Genomic DNA, 22,496 nt, shown 5'->3' with positions numbered 1-22,496 from the left:
CTGTCCGAAAGATAAACACAACATTCGTAGATAAGAACATAGGAAGAGCCCTGCAGGATCAGGTCAAAGGCTTATTTAATCCGGCATCCCATTGCCCACAGTACAGCCTGAGGCCTCTGGGAAGGCATACTCCCTTCCTCTGATCATTGCTTCCCTGCAGCTGACAGAGGCATATTACTGCTGAAACTGGGGACAGCATATGGCCATCCTGACTAGCAGCCATTGATGGACTTTTCCTCCATGAATGTGTCCGTTCAGTTTCCCTGGTTCTAGTGTTGTGAGAGGAGAACTTCTCTCTCCCCACTTTCTCCACACCATGTCTGATTTCATGTTTGATCATATTCTCCCCAGCCAGTAGCATAGCTAGAGGGGGGTGCAAAGCACTAGGTTTTGCAGGGCACCTCCTGGCACTGTGCAAGCAGCCCTTCCCCCTCCCCTTCGGACTCATTCCAGACTGCTAGAGCAAAACAAAAGCCTCCATTTTGCTCTAGCAGCCTGGAATGGCTCCAAAGGGAAGCGGGAGGGGCCACTTGCATGGTGCAGTGAGGTGCCCTGCAAAACCCCCTCTAGCCATGTTACTGCCCCCAGGCATCTTTTTTCTAAACATAACATCCCTAAACACTGTCGTCTTTCTTCATAAAGAAGGTGCTCCAAACCCCTCTTCATTTTGGTTGCTCTTTTCTGCACTTGTTCTACCTCTACAATATCCTTCTTGAAATGTAACCAGAACTGTACGCAGTACTGCCAATATGAGTGCACCATAGATTTGTATTATAATACTATGGTTGGCAATCTTCAGTCTGGAAAGACTATGGTACTTATAAGCCTACAGCACCCAGTATTCCCAGGCGGTCTCCCATCCAAGTACTAACCAGGCCTGACCCTGCTTAGCTTCCGAGATCGGACGAGCTCAGGCATGTGCAGGGTAAAGAACAGCTTTATGTTCAATCCCTTTTTGAATGACCCCAGCATGGAATTTGCCTTTTCACAGCTGCCGCACACTGGGTTGATGATTTCATTAAGCTATCCATCAGGATCTCTTTCCTGGTTAGTCACCAACAGTTCAGACTCCATCAGTGAAATCTGGATTTTTTTTTTTGTTTTGCACCAGTATGAATCACCTTTACACTTTATTGACATTGAATGTTATTTGCCAGTTGGTTGTCCGATCACCCAATTTGCAGACATCCCTCTAATGTTCTTCTCAGGGCGCAATCCTAACAGCGCCCTAGGCCAGCACAAGTCCCTTGTGCCAGCCCAGGAGGGTTGCAAACGTGCTGTAAAGCAGGTTTGCGCCTTCTCAGGAGTTGGCTGGGCCGCAGTAGGATGTATACAGCCTCTGTGCCGACTTGGGGAGGGAGGGTTGCGTCGACCAAGTTCGGTCAACGCAAGGGTCTGGGGAGGATGGGCGAAGGGTGGTTCCAAGGGTGGGTAGGGAGTTGGAGGCGGGGTTGGGACCTGGCTGTTATGCTGGATCCCAACCCTATTCCCCAAGCAGCGCAGAATGGCTTGAAGCCTCTCTGTTCTCCTCAGACTTGTGCCACCTTCTGAGGTGGCGCACGTCTGAGGAGACCCACTGGGGCTGTGGTGACTTACCCAGAGGCCAGGTAAGGAAGGTGACTTACCCAGAGGAAGAGTTTTCCCTTGCCTCCGGCTGAGCCACTTCTGGTCCCAATCTTACACTGGATACAGCGCAGGCCTCCTGGCCTGCCTGTTCTAGCGCAAAATAGGATTGGCTGTCAATCTGTTTTGGTATTGAATAGTTTGGTGCCATCTGCCCACTTGGCGATTTCACTGTTTATCCCCAGCTCCAGGCCATATATGAGCAAGTGAAAAAGTATTGGTTCCAATACAGATCCTTGCATATCCCCACTTCTTACTCCATCCATTGTGAAAATTGCCAGTTTATTCCTGCTAAATAAACAGTTGTTTCCTGTTCTTTAATTAGTGACCAATCTATAAAAAGACCTTTCCTTTTATTCCACGATTGCTTAATTTACTCAAGAGCCTTTGCTAAGGGATTTGGTCAACAGCTTTAAAGTCTAAGTATACAATGTTGCCCAGTTAGGCTCAATCCACATGCTTGCTGTCAAAAAACCCAGGAAAGGTCAGTGAGGCAGGATTTCCCTTTAAGAAGCCATGCTAATTCTCCATCAGCAAGGCTTACAGCCGAATCCTGTGGTCGGTGGAAAATGTGTCGTAAGGCACATTTGTGGGGCTCACCGCTGGGCTCCTGCTGGTGCAGGGCTAGTGCTGGGTGGTGGCCCAAGTTCCGCGGCTCGGTGGTCTCCCGGACCGCTGCGCTGCAAAATGGGAGGTGGGGGTGTGGACAGGGGTGTGGAGGAGGCGTTCTGGGGAGGGGGAAGGCTGGCGGGGGCAGGTGGGAGGCGTGCCGAGGAGCGGGCAAGAGGCGTGTCGGGGGGAGGGAGAGAGGCGGATTTGCAGAGCTGCACCCCGCAGGATCCAGGGTGCTCATGCAGGGCTGCGTGTCCGACACATGCGCCTTTACTTTACAAGCTAAAGATAGTAACCCCATTGCAGGGCTGCTTACCTTACTCGGGGGAAGGGGACGAACGTCCCCGTCTCCCGAGAGGCCTCCCGCGGTAGCATGGGAGGCACAGGATTCAGCGGCAGGCCTCCTCAGTGCCGCCAAGCCTGGGCACTGCAGGCAGCTCAGGATTGGGGTGTTATTCTTCTACATACTTCATACTTTTTTCTTTACTTATATTTTCCACCAGTTTACTTGAAACACACATCAATGAGTTAACCAGAAATGGCTAAGCTAATTGGCCTGTAACTTCCCAATTCCCTTAGATCCCATTTTAAGAGTTACATTGACTACTTTCTATGGCACAGACAAATTCAAAAGAAAAAATTACATATTTTTGTCAGAAAGCACCAATTTAGTACTACAAATTCTCTAGTGGATGCCACCCAAACCTGATGATCTTTTAATTTTTAATGTGTCAGTAAACCTAGACACCTCATCTCTTGTCACCTCTAGTTGAAGATCAGTTTCTCAGATCTGTATTGTGCTTGTACTTTTTCAACTTTAGGTGAAAAAGTTACACTACCTGTCCCCCTATTCTGCTACTCCAACCAAAATCAGAGCCCTCATTCCATGGGTTTTTTTTTAATTTTAATTTTTATTTTTTTGGCTTTTTTTTTAAAGAATGACAGGAGTCCTAATGTCTGTTGCAACTCTTAAATCAAAATCAAGATGTGTTTACTGCCTGGCCCCATTCAGCCCCAGCTGTTGGCACCCAAAGAGTATACACACCCCCATACCCCTGCACACAGAGGTCAAAGATGAGCAATCTGACAAGAAGCTTGGAAGAGGCCAAAAGGCTCACATTTTCAGTTAAGATTTTGGCTGAGATTTTTAACATTTTAAAGGACCAGCTCTTCATCCCTTCCAATGAGAAGTTCCTGAAGGAAGATTTGGCTAACATCTGAGCATTCAAATGGTTATACAACACATTTTCCCCCTCTTCCTGGTGATTAAGAGAGAATGCAGAGGATGATTATGACTAATGCTGAAAGTCTGTTCTGAGACTGAGGAAAGTCCTGTCCGCTTTTCTTCTTGGGAGCCTGAGGGCCTGTTTTCCGCTTAATCGAGAGACTTTGCTCTGGATGGAAGAGCACTCTTAAAGCAGGCTTTCACCAAGGGATTAATCGAGAATTTCATTCAGCTTTTCCATTTGCTTTCATTCCTTAACCAAGCACCCATTGGAGAGACTAAGAGAGAGCTGTGATGCCCTCCCCCCCTTTCTGAAGTATTTCTTCCTTTCTTCTCACACTTGAGCTGGGAACGCCATGGCTCACCCCGCAAACATCTGTGCAATCTTCTGTGACAAATTTGTTATTTTCTGGCATCAGGGGGAAAAAAACCCTGCATATTGAGAATGGGGTTTCTCAGCCAAAATAAGCTGAGTGCATGAGTTACTGGTGTATCTCAACCCATCCACCCAACTCTTTTGCTTAAGATCAGGGGGACAAAGTGTGGCACAAACAAAAGAACTTTTGTGTCCTGCTCAGTGGCTGATCAGTCATTAACAATGACTGCTGATGGAAAGGCTGTACTGTGGTGTAACAACAATATAACAACATTTGTACAGGGTACTGCACCTACAAACTCTGTTGCCCCATGCATATTTAGGATAGCCAACAAATACAAATGCACCATGTGTGCATATATGCACCATGTGTGCATGGCTCTGTCCACAAGATCCAGAAACCTATGTGCATGCAGTTTGAATGTACTTGGGCACCTTCACAAGTTATGCTGTCCTCTGTGAATCTGCCTGGGGAGCTGAGTCTGAGGATGCTCTCATAATTCCCTGTGTGCACATTAACTGTTTGCCAATGCATGTAAAATGCATATAATGCCATTGTCCTCTAGGAATGCAAGTCGCACGAACCTGCCAGATTTGAGGCTGAGATTAGCATTATGCCCAAGAGAGTGTGTGCCAACATTAGCATGTTTGTTTTGGCCACAAAGCGCAAAGAAATCTCACTTTTTGAAGCCGGCTGGCAAAAATCTATCCTGGGGAAATGCAAGGCTACATGGCCACAGAGTGTGCTTGCTTCCTTCCCTGTTCAACTTGTATGTCAGAAAATAAATTATTTATTACAAAAGGTGCCACAAGTTCCCAGTGCTCCTTCCTCTTAAGGAAACCACACAGAGGACTGCAGGGTTAAGGGGTGATTCATGAAAATCACCTACCCTTGAAGGGACAGAAGTATGACAGAACGGACAGAACAATGAACAGAAGTCTCTCTTCCAGAACAAAAGTCACTGTCAAGAACACAAATGGTCAAACATGGCATATTATTATGTCAGTTACCAAATACTGAGAATCAATATAATGAAATGTGAAATACAGAATGGTAAACAAATATTCAAATGTTCAGACAAATATCTAATAAACATCCAGCATCTGCAGAGGTGAAATCTGGAGAGAATTTTTGGGAGTAAGTTTGTCTCAGCTCTAAACGAGAGTAAGGTTGCTAAACTACACAAAAGAGCCACAGGGTGAACTGAGGTCCAATTTCATCTCCTTAGACTGTTCTAAGGTTTCCACAGGTTGATTCCTTAGCAAATAATGGTTTTACTTCTTTGCTGCTCTCTGAGTGAATATCCAATAATATACCATTCTGGCTACAGTGCCTTTGCCCCACTGTCAGGCTCCAGAACTTGGATACAAAATCCTTCAGCGACCATAAGATGTGGAATCCAATCATGTGGAACAGTGACTTGACAAAGCTTTGCTTTTACCAAGACATCTCCGAGGAGAGAGGAGCCACAAGAGAGAAGTCCTTGGGTGTCATGCGACATGGTCAGGCACACCATGAGATTAGTGAGGCAGCTCCTCGTTCTCTGGGCTTTCACAAAAGGTTAAAAGTTGGGTGAACTGGGGGCCATGCAGGCTGAGCCAGCACTAGCATTCAGAAAAGGCAAACACAAAAGAACAGAAACAGAGGAAGTGTTGTGAACATGCCATTCAAGCAATATCAGAGCCTGGCAACCGCAGCGTGAAAACCGTATGTAACCCAAGTTTAGAGAAAACCATGATCCGGCCTATCAAAGCGGCATCAAAATGTTCAGGAGCAGAGCTGTTGATTCCAGAAACATTAGGATATAGACCAATGCAATAGGAAAAGAGAGCCCAAGGTCACCAGTAAAATGACAAGTGTGCATACTAGCAAATCAAAAACTGTCCCAAGCCTCAGCTAGGTTCTCCCTGAGCTTCAAGTGAGCTAAAGGCGCTTGCTATAGCATTCATAAGTTTATATATTCAGGCCTGCCATCAGAACATGGTACCTCTGAGTGGGTGCCAGGGCCATAGCACCCAACAGGGGTCATGCTGATGCCTGCCTTTCCACCCCAGAAGAATAGCATCCATCTGTCATATTGTAGGCAGCCAATATGCTTTACCACAGTGCCCTAGAACAATGCTTATACCTGGGGCGGTGGTTCCCAAACTGGTGGATCGTGATCCACTGGGCAACCTGACATTCTCCCTTAAGATGCTGCAGACATCACAATGCGGCCACTGCCAAGAGGCTTATTTCTACATTGAGGGCAGAGCTGGCCTCCTGTAGTGTCCTGCAGGCTCACAGTCCCGTCTGATGTCCTCCGAGGCTTCTGTAAAAAGCTCTTATCTCCAATGTGAAAATGGAAGTAGCTGCAGATTGAAGATAAGAATTGTCTTATCTTCCTAGGAGAACCTAGGGGAGTTTGGGAACCACTGATCTGGGGCATTGTGGGAAGAAGTGTTGGCCACCAGCCAAGACCACCAAGAGGTTCAGGAAAGACCATCTTTGGGGGAGCCTATTCACAGGGGGCTGCACTGGAGGATACCATGTCAAGGACCCCCTCAAACTATCAAGGACACTTTTCACCTGCTCTGGTGATTGGGGCACCTTCTTTGGTGACATCATGGTCAGTTAATCAGCACTGTAACTGTTGGCTTCTGCTGCAGACTAGTAGATCCCACAGATTTGTTCCTCCTGGAAACAGAAGCAACATGGTTGTGACAAGGAGCTATAACATGGCCTCTTGCCACATGGTATGGGGCTTTTGAGGTCATCCAAGCAGCACTGGAAGGGATCATATTGCAATGGTTCCCATGGCTTGGAGCCTTTTTCTTTGTTCCACTATTGGAAAGAATTTCATGCCGCCTTTCAGCAAAAGCTTCCAAAATGACCCACAATGCACATTTTACATTGAATTAAAGTAAAAGCATTTTTAAAATCACAAAACAAGAAACTAGCAATAAGAGAACAGTAAAAGCAGCAAAAAAAAAAAAAAAAGCAGAGAAACAGCCACAATAAAATCAATCATCCATTAGAAGAGAATTGCCTTCAACAGACACAGAAAAGCTAGTGCTGTAGGTAGCAGCCAAGTGACTCTGCAGAGAGCTTTCCACAGCTAGGGTGTGTCGCCACTGAAAAAGCACTATCTCTTGTTGCTCTTTGCCTCACCTCTGAAGGGGGCACCTAGAGTCGAGCCCCTGGCATCAATCTTGAAGAGCAGGTGGGCTTAACATTCAGAACATTCTACCTGAGGGAACATTACTCCATCTTAAGAGGTGTTCTCTTCTCACGAGATAGCTACAGCATTTGAGAGACTTTGCATCCAAGTTCTGAAGTGTGAGAGTAGGACAATGGCACTGCAACCACTATCGTGTGTAATTTTAGATACCCACTGAAGCTTAGAGAACAGCAGAGGTTTAAACCATCTTTTTTTAACTACAGAATCCATCCATGGAAACCCTAGAACAGTCCTTGGATGAAAACTGGCACTGAATGGGATTTTTTTTTTGAACGCTTGAAAGGCAACTGATCCTTTTCAAAATCAACAAATGTATGAATAGAAAAAGTACAGATGAAATTCTAAGGGGAGGAATAGAAGCACCTAATTTTTGTAGTTTGTGAACACTATATTTGATTAGGCTGAAAATGACTTACGTTTGCAAACCTCTGGGGAAGACATGGGTTTTCCTCTATCTCTGTAAAAACCAGGCATGCACCTTTGACAACGGTAGCCCTCTGTGTTGTGCTGGCAGTTATCACAGACCCCTCCATTTTGCTTTCCAGATGCGAGCCAGACATTCCGGTCAAAATGGCAGCTGTCGGCATGGTTATGACAGCGGCATTCTATCCAGGGAGAAAGAGGAGGAAGAGGAGAAATGAGAATATTATTTCCATTAGAGTATAGGCAAATGCAATTTAGTGCCATACTGGTGCTAGCAGGGTGCTAGGTGCTTTGGGGCAAAGCCCTGCAGTGCACCTGGCCATGATGGTGCGTTTGGTGCTGCTACTGTCACTGATACTAATGATTCACCATTTGGCCTGGCCAGGTGGGCCCTCAGGTGGGCGTAGTCTTCAGCCAGTGCCTAACCTGCGTAACCCATGATGCCTCTGCTGGGTGTTGATCTTTTCTCAAAAGTATATTTAATTTTCTTCTTTGACAACTTGTGATGTTCATCTCTCTCTTTTTGTGGTTGGGAATTGGAGTTCTCCTCCTTTTTCCCCCCTGATACTTTGAATCTGCCTTATCATCTCAACCTTTTAAAATTAGTATGAGCCAAAGGCCTGTTCACATGTTAGACAGTAGTCAGGTACATCTTTGTAACAACAAGCACTATTAGTAGGACTATTCACACATTCTGCTGTACCCAAGTACCACAATATGCGTACTCACACATAGCTATCTGTACTTAGGTATACCTTTCCATGTGAATTACTATACCTGGGTTCAGGAGCAGACAAAGGCTGTTAACACATTAATCTGACCTGGGTACATGGGTACACCTGGTTACAATCATGGTTAGTTATATTTGAGTGCAGTTTTTCACAGGTTCAATTCAACATAGGCACAATCTGTATATAGTTTACACAGATTGTTGGTATGTAAAGATGCACCCAGGTCTAGTCATTGACTTAGAAATATGTACTCAGATACTAACATTTCTGTAACTTGGTACAGCATAACATTTGAGCAACCTTCAAGAAAAGATGGAATTTAGGAGGGGGAAAAAACCTCAGCAAGGCTGCAGTTCTAGACACACGTACCTGGTAGTCTATCTCATTGAACTCAGTGGGATTTGGGGCACACTCATAACCAACTTTCCTGCGCTGGCATAGCTGTGCTAGTGAGGCATGTGTTGCATCCTGCAGTTGGGGGGCAGTCATGGAGGCTTCCTCAAGGTAAGGCAATGTTTGTTCCCTTACCTTGAAGTTGTATTGCCCTTACCTTTGTGCTGGAAAGTTGATTAGGATTGCACCCTTAGTAGTATGCATAGGCTTGGGCTGTGAGTTTAAGCATTTATCCTTTTTTGTGCTAATAATTAAGCACTTACTGTATGCATATTTGCAAAACTGATGAGCCAGTTTGCTGCTTTTGATTAAAGCCATGAATGATGGGAAGATTTTGTTTATCTTATTTTTTGTAATATAATAAGAGACTAGGAATGTAAGATAGTGCCTCTAGGGTTACATTTTGCCTGAAGGACCTATGCCGTTCAATTCTGTTTTTTATCATCAACTAGTTTAAACTGGAATCCCTTTGGAATAGTGACTCTGCTTTTGTAAATTCGGCCAATAACAGTAAAATGGGCTACAGAGGATGCGTCCCCATCCAGGTCACTAATTGCTCCATAGTTCGAAGACAAAAGGGTGCCTGGGTTAGAATTTGGATTATGCACACCACAGAGCTCTAGAGGCAAGACACTACATTCAGATTTTTAAAATAAAGCTCTTCCAGTGACTGGAATTTTTGTTTTAGTACAGCGTATGACCAAATTTTAGATGGTTGTCCACAGACGTCCTCAATCTGAATAAATTTTTCCCCCAGTGCTTTGAGCCTTACCCCTACTGTGAATAAACCTTTAAAAAAAGAAGAAAAAAAGAATACCTGTAATTTATTCAACAAAATTAGGGGGGGGGGGAGAACAATCTACAATGGCATCTGCTGAGGCACTGGTGAACTCTTAAAATCCCCTTATCACCCATATGCCTGTTTTATTCAGCAGACTAAATATTTAGGGAACAATGATAGGAATCAAAGGGAGGATCACTTTGAAGAGAGTTTTGCTCTTGGTGTCTTGTCTTGCAACAAATAGGCCAGCTACATTTAAAATACGTATATTTTATATTTGAGACTCTGACAAAGAAAGACTGAAAAGTATTTTCATGCAGTTACTTAGCAATCCATTCCCCATCTGCTGCTACAGCATCATAAATCTAGACTCTGTGAATTGGCTATTACAGAGCTTTGCCAGTGTGGGAAGTGATGGATTACTTTGCAACCCTGCATCTGTACCCCCTCTTTGCCATACCCACATACTTTGGCATTCATTTGGTGCCCCGGTTTTTCCATCGCCCGGCTCCCATGGCTGGTTGTTGTACAAGGGCGCACACCTCTCACAATGATGTCCTGCGGTGTTGTGTCTGCACACACACTTCCCATGGACCTGTCAGAGCAAAGAATATTCAGACAACTGCAAGAACTAAAAGGGGTGGATGGCCTCAAACTAAGGGTAAAGAGCGACAGGCGGACTGTCAGAGTTTTGGTGGCAAGCAGTTGAACACATATTTGCGGCCCCAATGTAGTTGTTTTCAAGGCAGATCAGTGTTCAAAGCACTTCCACTCCACTTATTCAAATGACTTCCTGTTTAAGGTAACCCAGCTGGTGGTTTATCTCCAAATGTGATTCTTCAGGTGTCTTCTTGAGGTCACTGGGCACCATCCAGCACTAATTAAACCTGCTAAAGTGTCATTGAGTTCAAAAGGACTTACGCTCACAAATGTATATACTGGCTGGTGGTCCTGGTGTAGTCAAGTCACAGTTATGTCTGAAGGGAACGCTCAAAAACCTATCATCATGAATACCAGGGTGTGTTGTGTTTTGAGTGTAGAAGTAATGACAAAGGATTGGGCTGTCAGTTGTGTTGGGATAGGGAATATTGGTCACTCTGGCGGGTATGGGCCCTTGGTCAATGCCCAACCTGGCCACCTCTGATAGGCCAGGTCAGCCTTCTCCAGATAGGGCCAATCAGAGACTGTAAAAGAGCACTCCTGGCAACTGATGAGACCTGATTTCCATGCTCAATACCAAATAAGGAAGTCTTGAGCTCACAAGTTCTGGCTCCAAGAAAGGTGCGACCCAGAATGCCACCCAATGCTGGCTTGAATCTACCACTGTGACCTCTACACTATGAAAAAAAATATCCCTTGCCATGCTCCTTGTGCAACTTCCTCAAATGCAGAAGTGTCAGAAGTGCCAGTTTTATTTAAAGGGGCTGTATGAATGACGGATTCCCTTCACATTGAGAACTTCTTAAGGAGGTGGATGATCTGCTTTCTGCTTGCTTTTAGTGGGTGGAAAATGAATCAATGCAGTTCATGTCCGCAGCAGGCTAGAAGGAGGCAGTAGTGGCAGCAGAGTGGAGGCACCCCGAATATGCGGTCCTCTTTCCCCACAAGGCAATCTGCCATTGATGCAACCCACATCGTGGATGGATCGTCCCTGCCTGGCTTTCATTGTGAGAAGGCATATTTTCATTTTAGCAGAATAAGCATTGCCGAGGAATGCAAGAGCTGAAAAAGCCCTTCTTTCTTTTTCCTTGCACCTGGGTCCAAACGCCAAGCGTTACAGCTACTCAGTCTGTGCTTCTGCCTCACTGTATGTTACATACAAAAGAGGAGCCTGAAATTTTATTTCTGACAGAGGCAGGACTCTAACCTAAATCCCTTAAATCTTGCTACTAATGCCTGTGATGGTTCTCTGCAGTGTTTCCTGAAAAGTCAAAATCCACTGCTACTCACTGTACCAGCATTTTCCAATCACTGTGCCACACTAGTGTGCCGCGAGGCTGCCTCAGGTGTGCCGCGAGATCAGAGCAGACAGGTAGCAGCCGCGCACACGGCGGAAGTGGCTGCTTTGAGCCTTCCGTGCAGCAGAAGGAAAAGGAGCAGGCAGGCAGCCAGCAAAGGGGCTGGTCTTGGCTGCTTTGCTCCTACTCCTGAGCTAGACGCAGGCTGCAACCTGATCCTGATTTACCTGGGAGTAAGCCCCATTGACTATTATGGGGCTTACTTCTGAGTAGACATGCCTAGGATTGGGCTTTTGGTCTCACTCTTTTTTTTTTCTTAAATACTGGAGCAGGCAATTGGCACTTCTCCCCACCCCACTCCCTCCCACAGGCACATGCCCCCCAAATCTCCTAAATGCAGTCAGCACCTCTTACTGTCCCTCCCTTCACTCCTCCAGAGGTTCAGAATCACTTCCTTCAAGTTCTCTCTTCCCCCCACTCCAGCTGAATCCTGTAGTTGTTTCACTCCTGTCTCTTCATGCCTCTCACCCCATAGCTCTCCTGTGTGCTCAATCTGACCTCTCTTTGCCAGCACTTTCTCGCATAACACTTTAATAACATTTTTCATCCCTTTCCTCTCCAAGCTTCTTGTGAGTTTCTTTGTCATGTAATAATATAATTGTATTAATTATATTAACAATTAATTGTAATGTAGTGATTAAAATGTAAGTAAAAAACTGGTAGTGTGCCTTGACAATTTTAGTGCCTTGTCAGTGTGCTCTGAGCTGAAAAAGGTTGAAAATGGCTGCACTGTACCATCAGGGCTCACAAAATAAGCAGGCGACAGGCTATACATATTTATGTATTTTGGTTTTTTTTTTAAATAAAGAAGTTTGCTCTTTAACACTCCTCTCTCCTGGTCTCAGTCATTACTAGCTCATTGCAGCAATTTGTCTCTCTCCCTCTCCACTCATTCCTAATCCTTTCAGATCAGATATGGGGACAGGCTGTAGCTGATGCCATTGCTTCTCTACAGCCAGCTGGCAGCTTTGCTGTGCCCCAAAGCGGTTGGCTGCCTCCTCACGGAAGACTGAACACAAACTTCAGGGTATGCAGCTCTCTCTCTGGCTCCCCCCCCCCCGCTCCAGTTAGCCACAAGGGAGAATACAGGGTTTAGAACTCATGATATAAAGCAACTCTAGAGGTTCATCTAAGAAAGCCATCTGTATCCAGAACCCCATAAATGTTATTATAATTTAAGGAGAGTTTGAGAGAGAGAGAGAGAGAGAGAGAGAGAGAGAGAGAGAGAGAGAGAGAGAGAGTACAAAACATAATTTGAAATGAGTCAAGTGTCATTTGAAAAACATTTGATACGATAAAACAGGCCTGGGGAAAAATCTCAATTCTAACATATGCTAAGGAAAAAATTCCTGAATACAAAACCCTGTTGAATTTTAGAAATATCCTGCTAAATTCACAAGTAAAATGTTTTAACACAGGTGCACCTTTTAGAAAACATGCATGAGAACAATGCCCCTTTCCATTTGGTCCTTGATAACAGGACCTTTGAAACAGAAACATGAATACTTTGAATGAAGAAGTAGGGCAAAGAAAGGTATCCGTTTTGTAGATGATCCAAACCTCATAGAGGAGAGGGTAATGTTGTATATTTTCTACTAAAAGCAGTTATTCGAGAATGTGAGTAGAACATGATACCAGATTCAGAGGATATCTTTGCTAAGACTTTTTCCCATCCTAACCCAAGAACTCAGTGTAAATATAACTTAGGGCGCAATCCTAACCAACTTTCCAGTCCTGGCATAGCTGTGCCAGTGGGGCATGTGCTGAATCCTGCAGTTGGGAGGCAGTCATGGAGGCCTCCTCAAAGTAAGGCAATGTTTGTTCCTTTACCTCAGAGTGCATTGCTCTCACCTCAGTGCTGGAAAGTTGGTTAGGATTGTGGCCTTAATCTCACTTGAGCCTCAAGACAATCAGTGCGCCCAGAGCTCAGAGCTTCCTCATTCACTTCATTGGAATTGGGAGCTCCACAGAGCTTCCCCATCCATTGAAAGTGATACAGTTCTCTGGAGTCAACAGCCCTGTTTATGCACCCAATTTGGGGAGGCATGCGGGAGCAGGATCACAGCAATAAGCCCTGCTCCCAACCACATGCATTCAGTCTACTGAATATTTATATGCCTGAACAGACCACACTCACAGTCATGTAGGGGCATATAGGCTTGCCTCCACAACTGGGAAACTTGCTCCCCCTCCATCTTTATAAGAACATAAGAAGAGCCCTGTTGGATCAGGCCCAGGGCCCATCTAGTTCAGCTTCCTGTTTCTCTTTATTTGTCAACAGCTCAGGGTCTTCCAATCTCATGGTGCCATGGCTAGCTGAAAGGTGGAAATGTTTGTTTCTCCAAGTATGCTTGCCCCATTTATTTATTTATTTATTTGCTGTTTTTCCATTAAAAGCATGCAAAGCGGTGTACAGTGTTAAAAAAACAATTTAATAAATGCAAATAAAAACAAATATAAATATAAAAGATACACTAGTAGTGAAAAGAGCCAGATGAAACAGATGAGAGAATAACCAACTTAAAAAAAAAACCTGAACGAATAAAAATCTTGATGTAGGCTGCTGGAGTTAGGACACAGATATCACCTGGCTGCTGGGGTTATTTAGCTATCTGCTTGCCTGCCTGCCTGCCTGCCTGCCTGTCTATAGCCCTATACAAATATTCATCTACCCAGGGAGATAAAACAGGTGAAGGCTTTTAGGAGGGTGCCAATGTGCATAGCCACACGCCCACCAACCCCACAATCAGCATTTGTTGCTAAAGACAAGTTCTGATCACAGAGAGGATGGGGCTAAGTATCGCCATGCTCCTAAAGTCCTCACATACTCGTGGAACACCAGAAGTTCAACATATAGTTGCACATCAGCCTAAGGGCCCAATCCTATTCAATTTTGCAGTGCCAGTGCTGCTACGCCAATGGGGTGTGCACTGCTTCCTGTGCTGAGGAGGCAGTCACAGAGGCCTCCTCAAGCTATGGGGCTGCACTGCAGCTGCACCGGTGCTGGAAAGCTGGATAGGATTGGGCCCTCAGGCTTCTATCTACAAGCCAGTCCCCAACATTCTGTTCCATGCACCCAACATTCCATTACACTCTAGCAACCAAGTAAGACCCAGTTGAAACAATACGAATGCCGTGCAATTATTTTAACACAGGAATGAGTCACAAGGCAGCCAAGGTGCATTCCTAAGGTGGAATGGGGAGGAAATCTCATATGACAACAGAGCAAATGGATTTCGGTACCCAGTAAATTATCTGGTCTTCAGGAGTGAGTGCATTGTTTAAACCAGGTCACATAGACTCAATTGGCTACTCCAGATGAAGAGCTTGGGCTATGTGGATAGAATAGGTCAGATGATTCAAAATGGTTCACAGTCAGGAACATGCAGTCATTACAGAAAAGTACTTCCGGTTTTTTGTAAAACTGGAAGTACCTTTAAAAAGCTTTCCAGAGGCTTGAGAGAGCGGACTCCCCAGCCCTCGGAACACCTCAGAACACATCTGAAGGGGTCACGGCTGGAAGTGAACCAGAAGTGACATCATGGGGCTCCACAACATTCTGTGCCTCATGGAATGTCCCTATTCCCCATGCACTGTATGCCAAAAGAGACACATTGTATGTCCCATGGGGTCCCTGCAATATACAAGCCCTTCACCCTACACACACACATACACACCAAATTTACAGGCTTTTTGCTCATAGATAATAACTCGCACCTTGAATGGGGTCCAGAAGCTAACTGGCAGAAAGTGCAATTGAGCAAGAATAGGATTAGAGCTCACTATGATCTGTTCTTCTCACAATGGTTTGATTTCTAGGCCTCTTATGTTCATAGTCATCATCATGAAGATAGAAAGGGAAAAAGTCGCATTGGCTGAGACATTTGTGACGCAGACTATGTAGATGCATGTTTCTGTATGGTTTTGTCCGTTCCTTCCTTCCTTCCTCCCTTCCTTTTGTGTTTACTCCACTTGACCTCTTTTATCTTGCTGATGATTGCTGGTACCCTGGCTGCTACTTCTTGGCTGCCATCAGTATATTTTCGGGGTGGATGAATGGAAGTTGAATACTGGAACCTTTCCAGAATGAGCCAACTGTTGCTGATTCACAGAAAATGTCTTTGGGCTGCATGTTCACTTTGTAGTGTTGCCAAAGCAGCTTTGGACACCGACATGATCTGCATGTAATCATCACCAAGTCACTTGCAAAGTACAGGTTTGCAAACTATAAACATCATCATCTGACAAGGAGTTGGAAGCAAATCTCTCTTTGGTGATGGTGAGAACGAGTATTTAGTATGGAGGGATTATTACTTAATAACAACAACAACAACAACAACTAGGTATTTATATACTGCCTTTCTGGTCATCGGATTACTCCTCTGACTATATTCAAGGCAGTTTACATAGGCAGGCGTTTCTAAATCCGTCAAGGGGATTTTTACAGTCATAGAAGTTTATCTCTTTCAAGAACCAACAGCATTTCAGAATGGATCTTCCTGGTTTGGTCTCACTTCTGGCCTCCAGTTCTCCCATGCAGGCTGGCAAGCAGCTCCATCTCTCACATGGAGAGCAGCCAAGATGCTTCTTGCTCCCACCAAGAGCAGGTGGAATCACTCAGTTCGGATTGTCAGCTGCTTCAAGGTCTCGCCATTCTCAGCAGTTGTGTCCTCAAACTGGTGACCTTCTGATGTTATCTTCGGGTTAATGGAGGATTAAGTCACACAGGATTTTGAGAATGTCAGGTACATAGAAAATAGATAGAATCCAGCTGAAGGTAGCTCGTAGTCTTTGAAATCTGCTTAGCTCAGGACTCTAATGCTCTGGTTTCACATTGTTGAAACGAACATCCTGGGAATGTATTCCAATGATCAAGACTTGAAACTATAGGCTGATCAAACGTTGTTGGTGGGAAGGGATTCAAAAAACAAGGATACACTATACTTTCAGTGATAATCAACTGTTTGAGGGAACACCATGGCACCCCTTCATCTATTCCCTTAGAGCAGGGGTCTCCAAACTTTTTGGCTAGAGGGCTGCATTAAATATCTGGCATGGTGCTAAGTGCTGGGAAAAAAATTTAAATTTAAAATTTATGTAAATAAATTAGAGACAGATGAGTGAATGAATGAATGGGCTCATTCAGCCAACCTCTCTGGCCCTTAGAACACCCTCCAGACACAACCAGAGCATAGTTCCAGTCATGTTCGGCCAAGTGGGCCAGAGGCTTTCAGGAGGCAAGAGGCTGGCCACGGGCCGGACAGAGGCTTTCTGCGGGCCGCATCTGGCCCCTGGGACAGGGTTTGGAGACACCTGCCTTAGAGTTTCTCCATTCGTCTCTCGGAGACAATGTAATGATTAGAGTAATTCAAGAAGCCCTTTCTCTTCACCTGTCACTGTGCCTGACAATACTGATTTTGATGAAGAAAAATTAAGAGTGCATGCCCCCTCCCTGAACAATACCTCCCCTCTCTTCTTCTCTATCCTGTGGAAGGTGGAAAGAGGATGCTTAGCTCCCACTTTGCATGAGGAGAGAACAGCTAATCCATGCCTTCTCTTCATACAGGGGAGCTGGTGCTTAGCTCCCATCTTGCTTGAGTTCAAAGCAATTTTTATCACAGGTATTCTTTCTAGTGAACGTATTAGACCACAGGTGGGCTATTGACATCCTATCTGCACAGAACAGCTGCTGTCCACACTGACCATAGAGCATGTTGGCTGAGTCTATGTCAAGAGCAGTATGCACAGCCTGGGCAATGGCTTTTGTTACAACAAAACCTGAATTAGCATTTCAGAGGATTCTGGAACAATGCTCTTTGTCTTTGGTGGTTCCAAACTAAGTCCATTACTTATTTCTTTGTTGTTTTTTTAAGTGTGTCAAATGGAAAAATGTTCCTTTGAGTGGAACATGAGGTCAATTAGCCACTTTTCTCCCCATAAGTGCCTTTCACAAGTGTTTCCAATCAAAGGGAGGATTAGGGTTGTTTTTTTTGCAGGAGATGAAAGTCACAGAAAGCCACAATTAAGAGATTAAAATAACCAAAACCAACCAGTAGCCGAGCAGTTAAGCAACTGGGTCTCCTTTTAAATGTTCCTAGCCTTTCTTTTAAACCATTACTTTTAACAAGATGGTCTGCCTAAAAGTTAATATTGGGCAAGACAGGAAGTTAATCTGCAACTCCACCCTATGAAACAGTGGCAAGGCAAGACGAAAGCAGCTGTTATTTGACAGTGCCAGCCACACTGAACAACAGCAGCTTACATTCCTGGACTCACTTGGTATACGGAGTACTGTATGACCATTCAGAAAATACAGGTATTGTGTGCAAGCAAATATTACATAGGAAGAGTACTGGGCATCTATCTTCCCCCAAAATTTGCTTTCTCCTTATACAGCAGCAGTTCCCAACTTTGGGGTTGTGACTTTCCAGGGCAGGTGTGCACATTTTTTATTGGGAAGCTACCCAACCAAAGAAGTTGGGTTAGGTAGCGGTACCCAACCACTACCTCTTAAGGAGAATAGTGACCTGACTAGGGACCTAAAGTGTACAACACTTCCGGGTTTTGCTGCCACCACCACCACCAAACATGGATTTATTTTTTAACTTACTTGCATTTGGTGGCGGTGGTAGCAAAACCCAGAAGTACCATACTAACGGCACTACAGGTCCCCGGTTAGGTTGCTACAGATCCCCAGTTCGGTGGCTTAAAGGGGTAGCGTCCCAGCAAAGGTCAAGAACCATTGCTGTACAATATAGGTTTGGCAGTGGAAGGAGGTGGATTCTTTCTCAGTGGAGATCTTCAAGTGGAGGCTCCTCAGACACAATTTTCACAAGCATGAGTCTTTTGGGAAAAATAACAGTGTCTTGTTTACTTAATGATTTTGTTGTTGTATACTCCACCTGTCTATTTCCTAGAAAAGCACAAGGTGACTTGCAGGAATGAAAAGCAATAATGCAAATATTACCAAAGCAGAAGCAGCAAGACAATGGTCCAGATCTGTAGATAAGAACGGTTTCTCATCCTGAACATGAATTTCTTCGGAGGCTCCATTGAACAAAATGAGACTTACTTCTCAGTTCTCATACCTAAGATCGTGCTTTGTAAGTCTTTTATAGGTGACCTGCCTTTAGTGGTCTTTTGACCTTCTCTTCAATATCTGGTTGCCTTTGCAACCACAGAGCCACAATACAGTTTTTCCAGCTTCCCTTCCCTATCTCATTTGGCTTTTTGGTTTGTTTGCCTGTTTTCCTCAATGACCTAACCATGGCAGCTGTTGAAAACCTTACAATGGCCCATGAAATGGATCACCGCAATCACAGCGAGATGCAGATGCTAGCGTGGGATGCATTCCTGTCTGGTGGGTCTTGTCTGCTACTAACCATTCACAACTGGACATCTCACACTGAGGCCCCTTTCACTGCAATAGTCAGGAACTTAAGTCCTTCTGCAAGATTTCTTCATGTGTAATAATAAGAAAAGCTGCTCATAGAGGTTAGGAACATTGCCAGGAGCTACAATTGGCCTCCCCTCATCAATCTAATGTGAGGGTAGTAAGTTATTACATTAAACATTTTTCCAGCTGTTTTATGCCCACCTGTAGAGTTTCAGGTGCATGCTTACAAGGTTAAACAAATCTGGACTTCCACAACAGGAAAGGTAGCTGGGGAGAGAAAAGTAGCTGAGGAGAGTAGCTGGGGAGTAGCTGGTTGGCAGAGAAAGGGTAAAGCACTTTATTTCCTTACCTATTGCTCTTCTGCTCTAAATTCTCCCCTCCTGAATCTCCTTTACCTAATGAAGAAGTCTGTTGGGGCATCAATGTATGCCTTTGCGCATCAAGTGCCGTTTGCCTCTTACGAGCAAAGATTTATGTGAATCATCTCTCAGAGCAACAGACAAGATATACTCCTCTTAGAAACTAGTCCCAATTCTTCTCCAAGCTATTGCAAATGTCTTTTTAATATTTCTGAAAGTGGGGTCTAAGAGTACCATGGGCTCCACATATGCTCAGCCAAGGAAACTACTACTACTACTAGTAGTCATTGATGAATCAAGAAGAGCTACAAACCTGCATTACTATCATCTTGTTTGGATTAAATATCTTCAAAAGCAATATTCATATAAGACACTCTTCATGATATCACAAGCATTGACTTCAAGGGTACTTCACACCCTTAATTATACTTTCTTTGCCTCTCTTTCTTTGATGTAAAACAAAACCAAGTGACTTCCTTGCTTGTGCCAAGAAAAGAGATTTGTGAGATTACAGTCTAGGATTTGTATTACAGAGCGATTATACAAAATTCTATGCTGTTGCTTACACATATAAGGTGTGTGAAATCCTTTCCTTTTTGTACACTTGCTGGTTGCCATGTTCCATTATGACACTCTACACACTCAGGATACTCCAGACTGTTGTTGCTTTGCACAAGAGAATTCCCATTTGTTGTAGGGGACCCAGATATCATCTGTCCTGGTAGTGCTTCTGGGGTGGGGATATTACATTTTACCAACACATAAACTGCAGTATATCATTGCTGAGAGAGAAGTGATCTCCTCTGTGCTATTACCGTGAAATGCAATCACTGCATGAGCGTCACAAGCTATATATTGGCCAGCAGAGTGGTTCCCAAACGTTTTAGCACCAGGACCCACTTTTTAAAGTGACACTGTATCAGGACTCACCTAGGTTTACCTGACTTCAAATAAAGGAGATCTAAAAAAAATATTTTATTTGTTTGATTTTTTTTTATAAGTAATAATACCCAGAAAAAAGACCCTCAAACTGTATGTCTACACATGCTTGCAAACTGCAGGAGCTCAGCTGCTTGCATGGCAATTAGCAGCTATCTTGCAAACTGCAGGAGCTGAGCTCTTTGCAGGGTAATTAGCAGCTACAGTATCTGATTTTTCAATAGCCTCAGAGCTTGAGCCAATTAGTTATCTGATCTTTTCATCAAACTTTGGCAACCCACCAAAAATCAGGTCCCGACCCACAGTCTGAGAATCACTGGGCTAGCACCAATCACATCAACATTAACCACCAACACAAATCCCTTCCCCTGATTTGCACCATTTTGTGAACTTTCTCTATGGAACTGGTTCCTACAGAACAGAATTTTAACTATACCTATGGCAAATAATTTCAAATTTCTATATGTACTTCATAAGCAGTCTGTTCAACACAAACAAATTCATGAAACGGACCTTCCACCAAAATTTGGTGTTGTTTTGATGCTGTTCAGCATCCTGTTATTTCCATGACTAGTTATTGCTCAGAACCATTTTCCTTTACCTTTGACCTGAGTATCATTGACCTTATTTGCCCTCATTATTCTTTCATCCTATTGATCATGGCAACTTTTGTTTGCCTGTGTCTGGAACATCAGCATATCATATGCAACATCATGACATAAGCAAAAAAAAACAAAAAACGTGCCAGAAAACGTGCCCCGCAGCCAGTGTGATTAACAGCACAATCCAATGCCGCTTGGGAGCAGACTGGAGGTCTCCTTGAGGTAAGGGGATATGTTCCCCCTTCCCCTTTGTAAAGCCCCAGCCACTCGTATGGTGCTTCTTGGATCCATGCCAAATCTGGGTGTAGAGCTGCCCGGCCTGGGAGTGGGGATTAGGATACTGCAGAGGAGGCTATGACAGTGCATTATAGATCACTGAAAGTTCATAGAGTTTCCCTTCCCTACTGTGCCCAAGGTTTCTTCAAATGGACTCCTTTCATTTGCTAGCTAATGCCAATTTACACCAAGAGCCAATCCTACCCACCGCCAGCCCAGAACATGGAGCTGGAACATGCTATGGGTAGGGGGATGGGACAAGACTGATCAGAAGAGGTAAATAAAGAACTTTTTTACTTACCTCTGTGTAGTTCCCTGGTCTCTCATGGCTCGCTTTTGACCTACACCAGCTCTTTTGCGGATGTAAATCTGAGGCAACTCCTGGGGGTGAGTCTGGGCCAGACTACCACCAAGGTCTTCTCCCACCTCCTGAACCTCCCCTGATCTGGTCTGCTCCCTGCCCCTTTCTGACCCCAATCCTCTCCAGATCTGCTCCTACTACTGATTTACCAGTGATGGCAGAGAACAGGGGAATTTCAGCTGACTGCTGTCACCCACACAAGGCCTCTGGACATTTGTGCTGGTGGGTGCAGGCCACCAAACAACAAAATGGCTTTTGTGCAATTGGCACAACTGGCTTTTGTGCAGTTGTGCAGATTTACAGTGGTGTATTGCAAGATCTGCCACTGTAAGGCCTGGATAGGATTAGGTCATTAATCTATCCTATGATACTTGAATATATATGTAGATAACAATGAGCAAGTTTGCACAGGGCAACTTGTAAGGGTACATCTCAAAGGGAAAAGTTCCTTTTCCATATCAGTGTATGTTCTGGGTTGTATTTTTAAATTGTCTCCCAGGATATAAGCACTTTATGTAGTTAAACTGTTGAATTCTCCACTGGATGAAGTCACTTAGTGGCACAACATTTAATGGAAAATAAATAAAAATAAAAAGAGAAATCCAATGATGGTTTACAACAACAGTGCCAATAGCGTGGGCTTATAATGCATTTTCTCTTTTGATGGGCGAAGTATTTGTCCTTCCAGCAGCTGTATTAATTTAATGTGTTATTCATCTTGAGAGATTTTACCACTACGAGATTTAGCAGTTTGCTTTCCTCTTATCTACCCCTTAAGTTGACCCATATTTGCCCTGGGTGGAGTTTAATTACATCCTTTTGTTGCTACAATACCGGTGATGAATTCTAGATTCGTAGCAGAGGCGGCCCAAATGTTATTTGAAATATCATACATTTGATGCAGACTTTGTTAATTCTGTCATATTGACCTTTAAAGTTAAAAACAATTACATGGAAGCCAGGAATTTCCACCTCAAAAGAAAGCAAAGCTTAATTACAAAAATCTAGAGGGACATGAGATCAGTTGCGAAAGGTGCCTTGACATTACAAGAATGCCAAAATTAAGATTTTTCAAACTGCTTTGGCTTGTAGACTTATTTAGAAAGGCTATCAAGAAAATTGGTTGAGTTCATCCCCTAACTGGTGCTTCTGCTTCTGCT

At 44.3% G+C, this 22,496-nt stretch overlaps 1 protein-coding gene and 1 pseudogene across 1 annotated transcript in view; both read right to left on the bottom strand.

Annotated features, from left to right (window-relative positions):
* LOC136640035 (netrin-4-like) overlaps positions 1 to 22,496 on the bottom strand; it is a 65,774-nt gene that overhangs the window by 12,298 nt on the left and 30,980 nt on the right. The window contains exons 4-5 of the mRNA XM_066614839.1: positions 9,854 to 9,980; positions 7,474 to 7,662 (exon numbers count right to left, since the gene is read on the bottom strand). Of these exons, the coding sequence (XP_066470936.1) occupies positions 7,474 to 7,662; positions 9,854 to 9,980 (316 nt within the window). The remainder of the gene's footprint in view (positions 1 to 7,473; positions 7,663 to 9,853; positions 9,981 to 22,496) is intronic.
* Positions 824 to 944, bottom strand: LOC136642755 (5S ribosomal RNA; annotated as a pseudogene).

Source organism: Tiliqua scincoides, chromosome 2 (assembly GCF_035046505.1).
Source record: "Tiliqua scincoides isolate rTilSci1 chromosome 2, rTilSci1.hap2, whole genome shotgun sequence".
Lineage (NCBI taxonomy): Eukaryota > Metazoa > Chordata > Lepidosauria > Squamata > Scincidae > Tiliqua > Tiliqua scincoides.
This window is presented reverse-complemented; position numbering and strand designations above follow the sequence as displayed.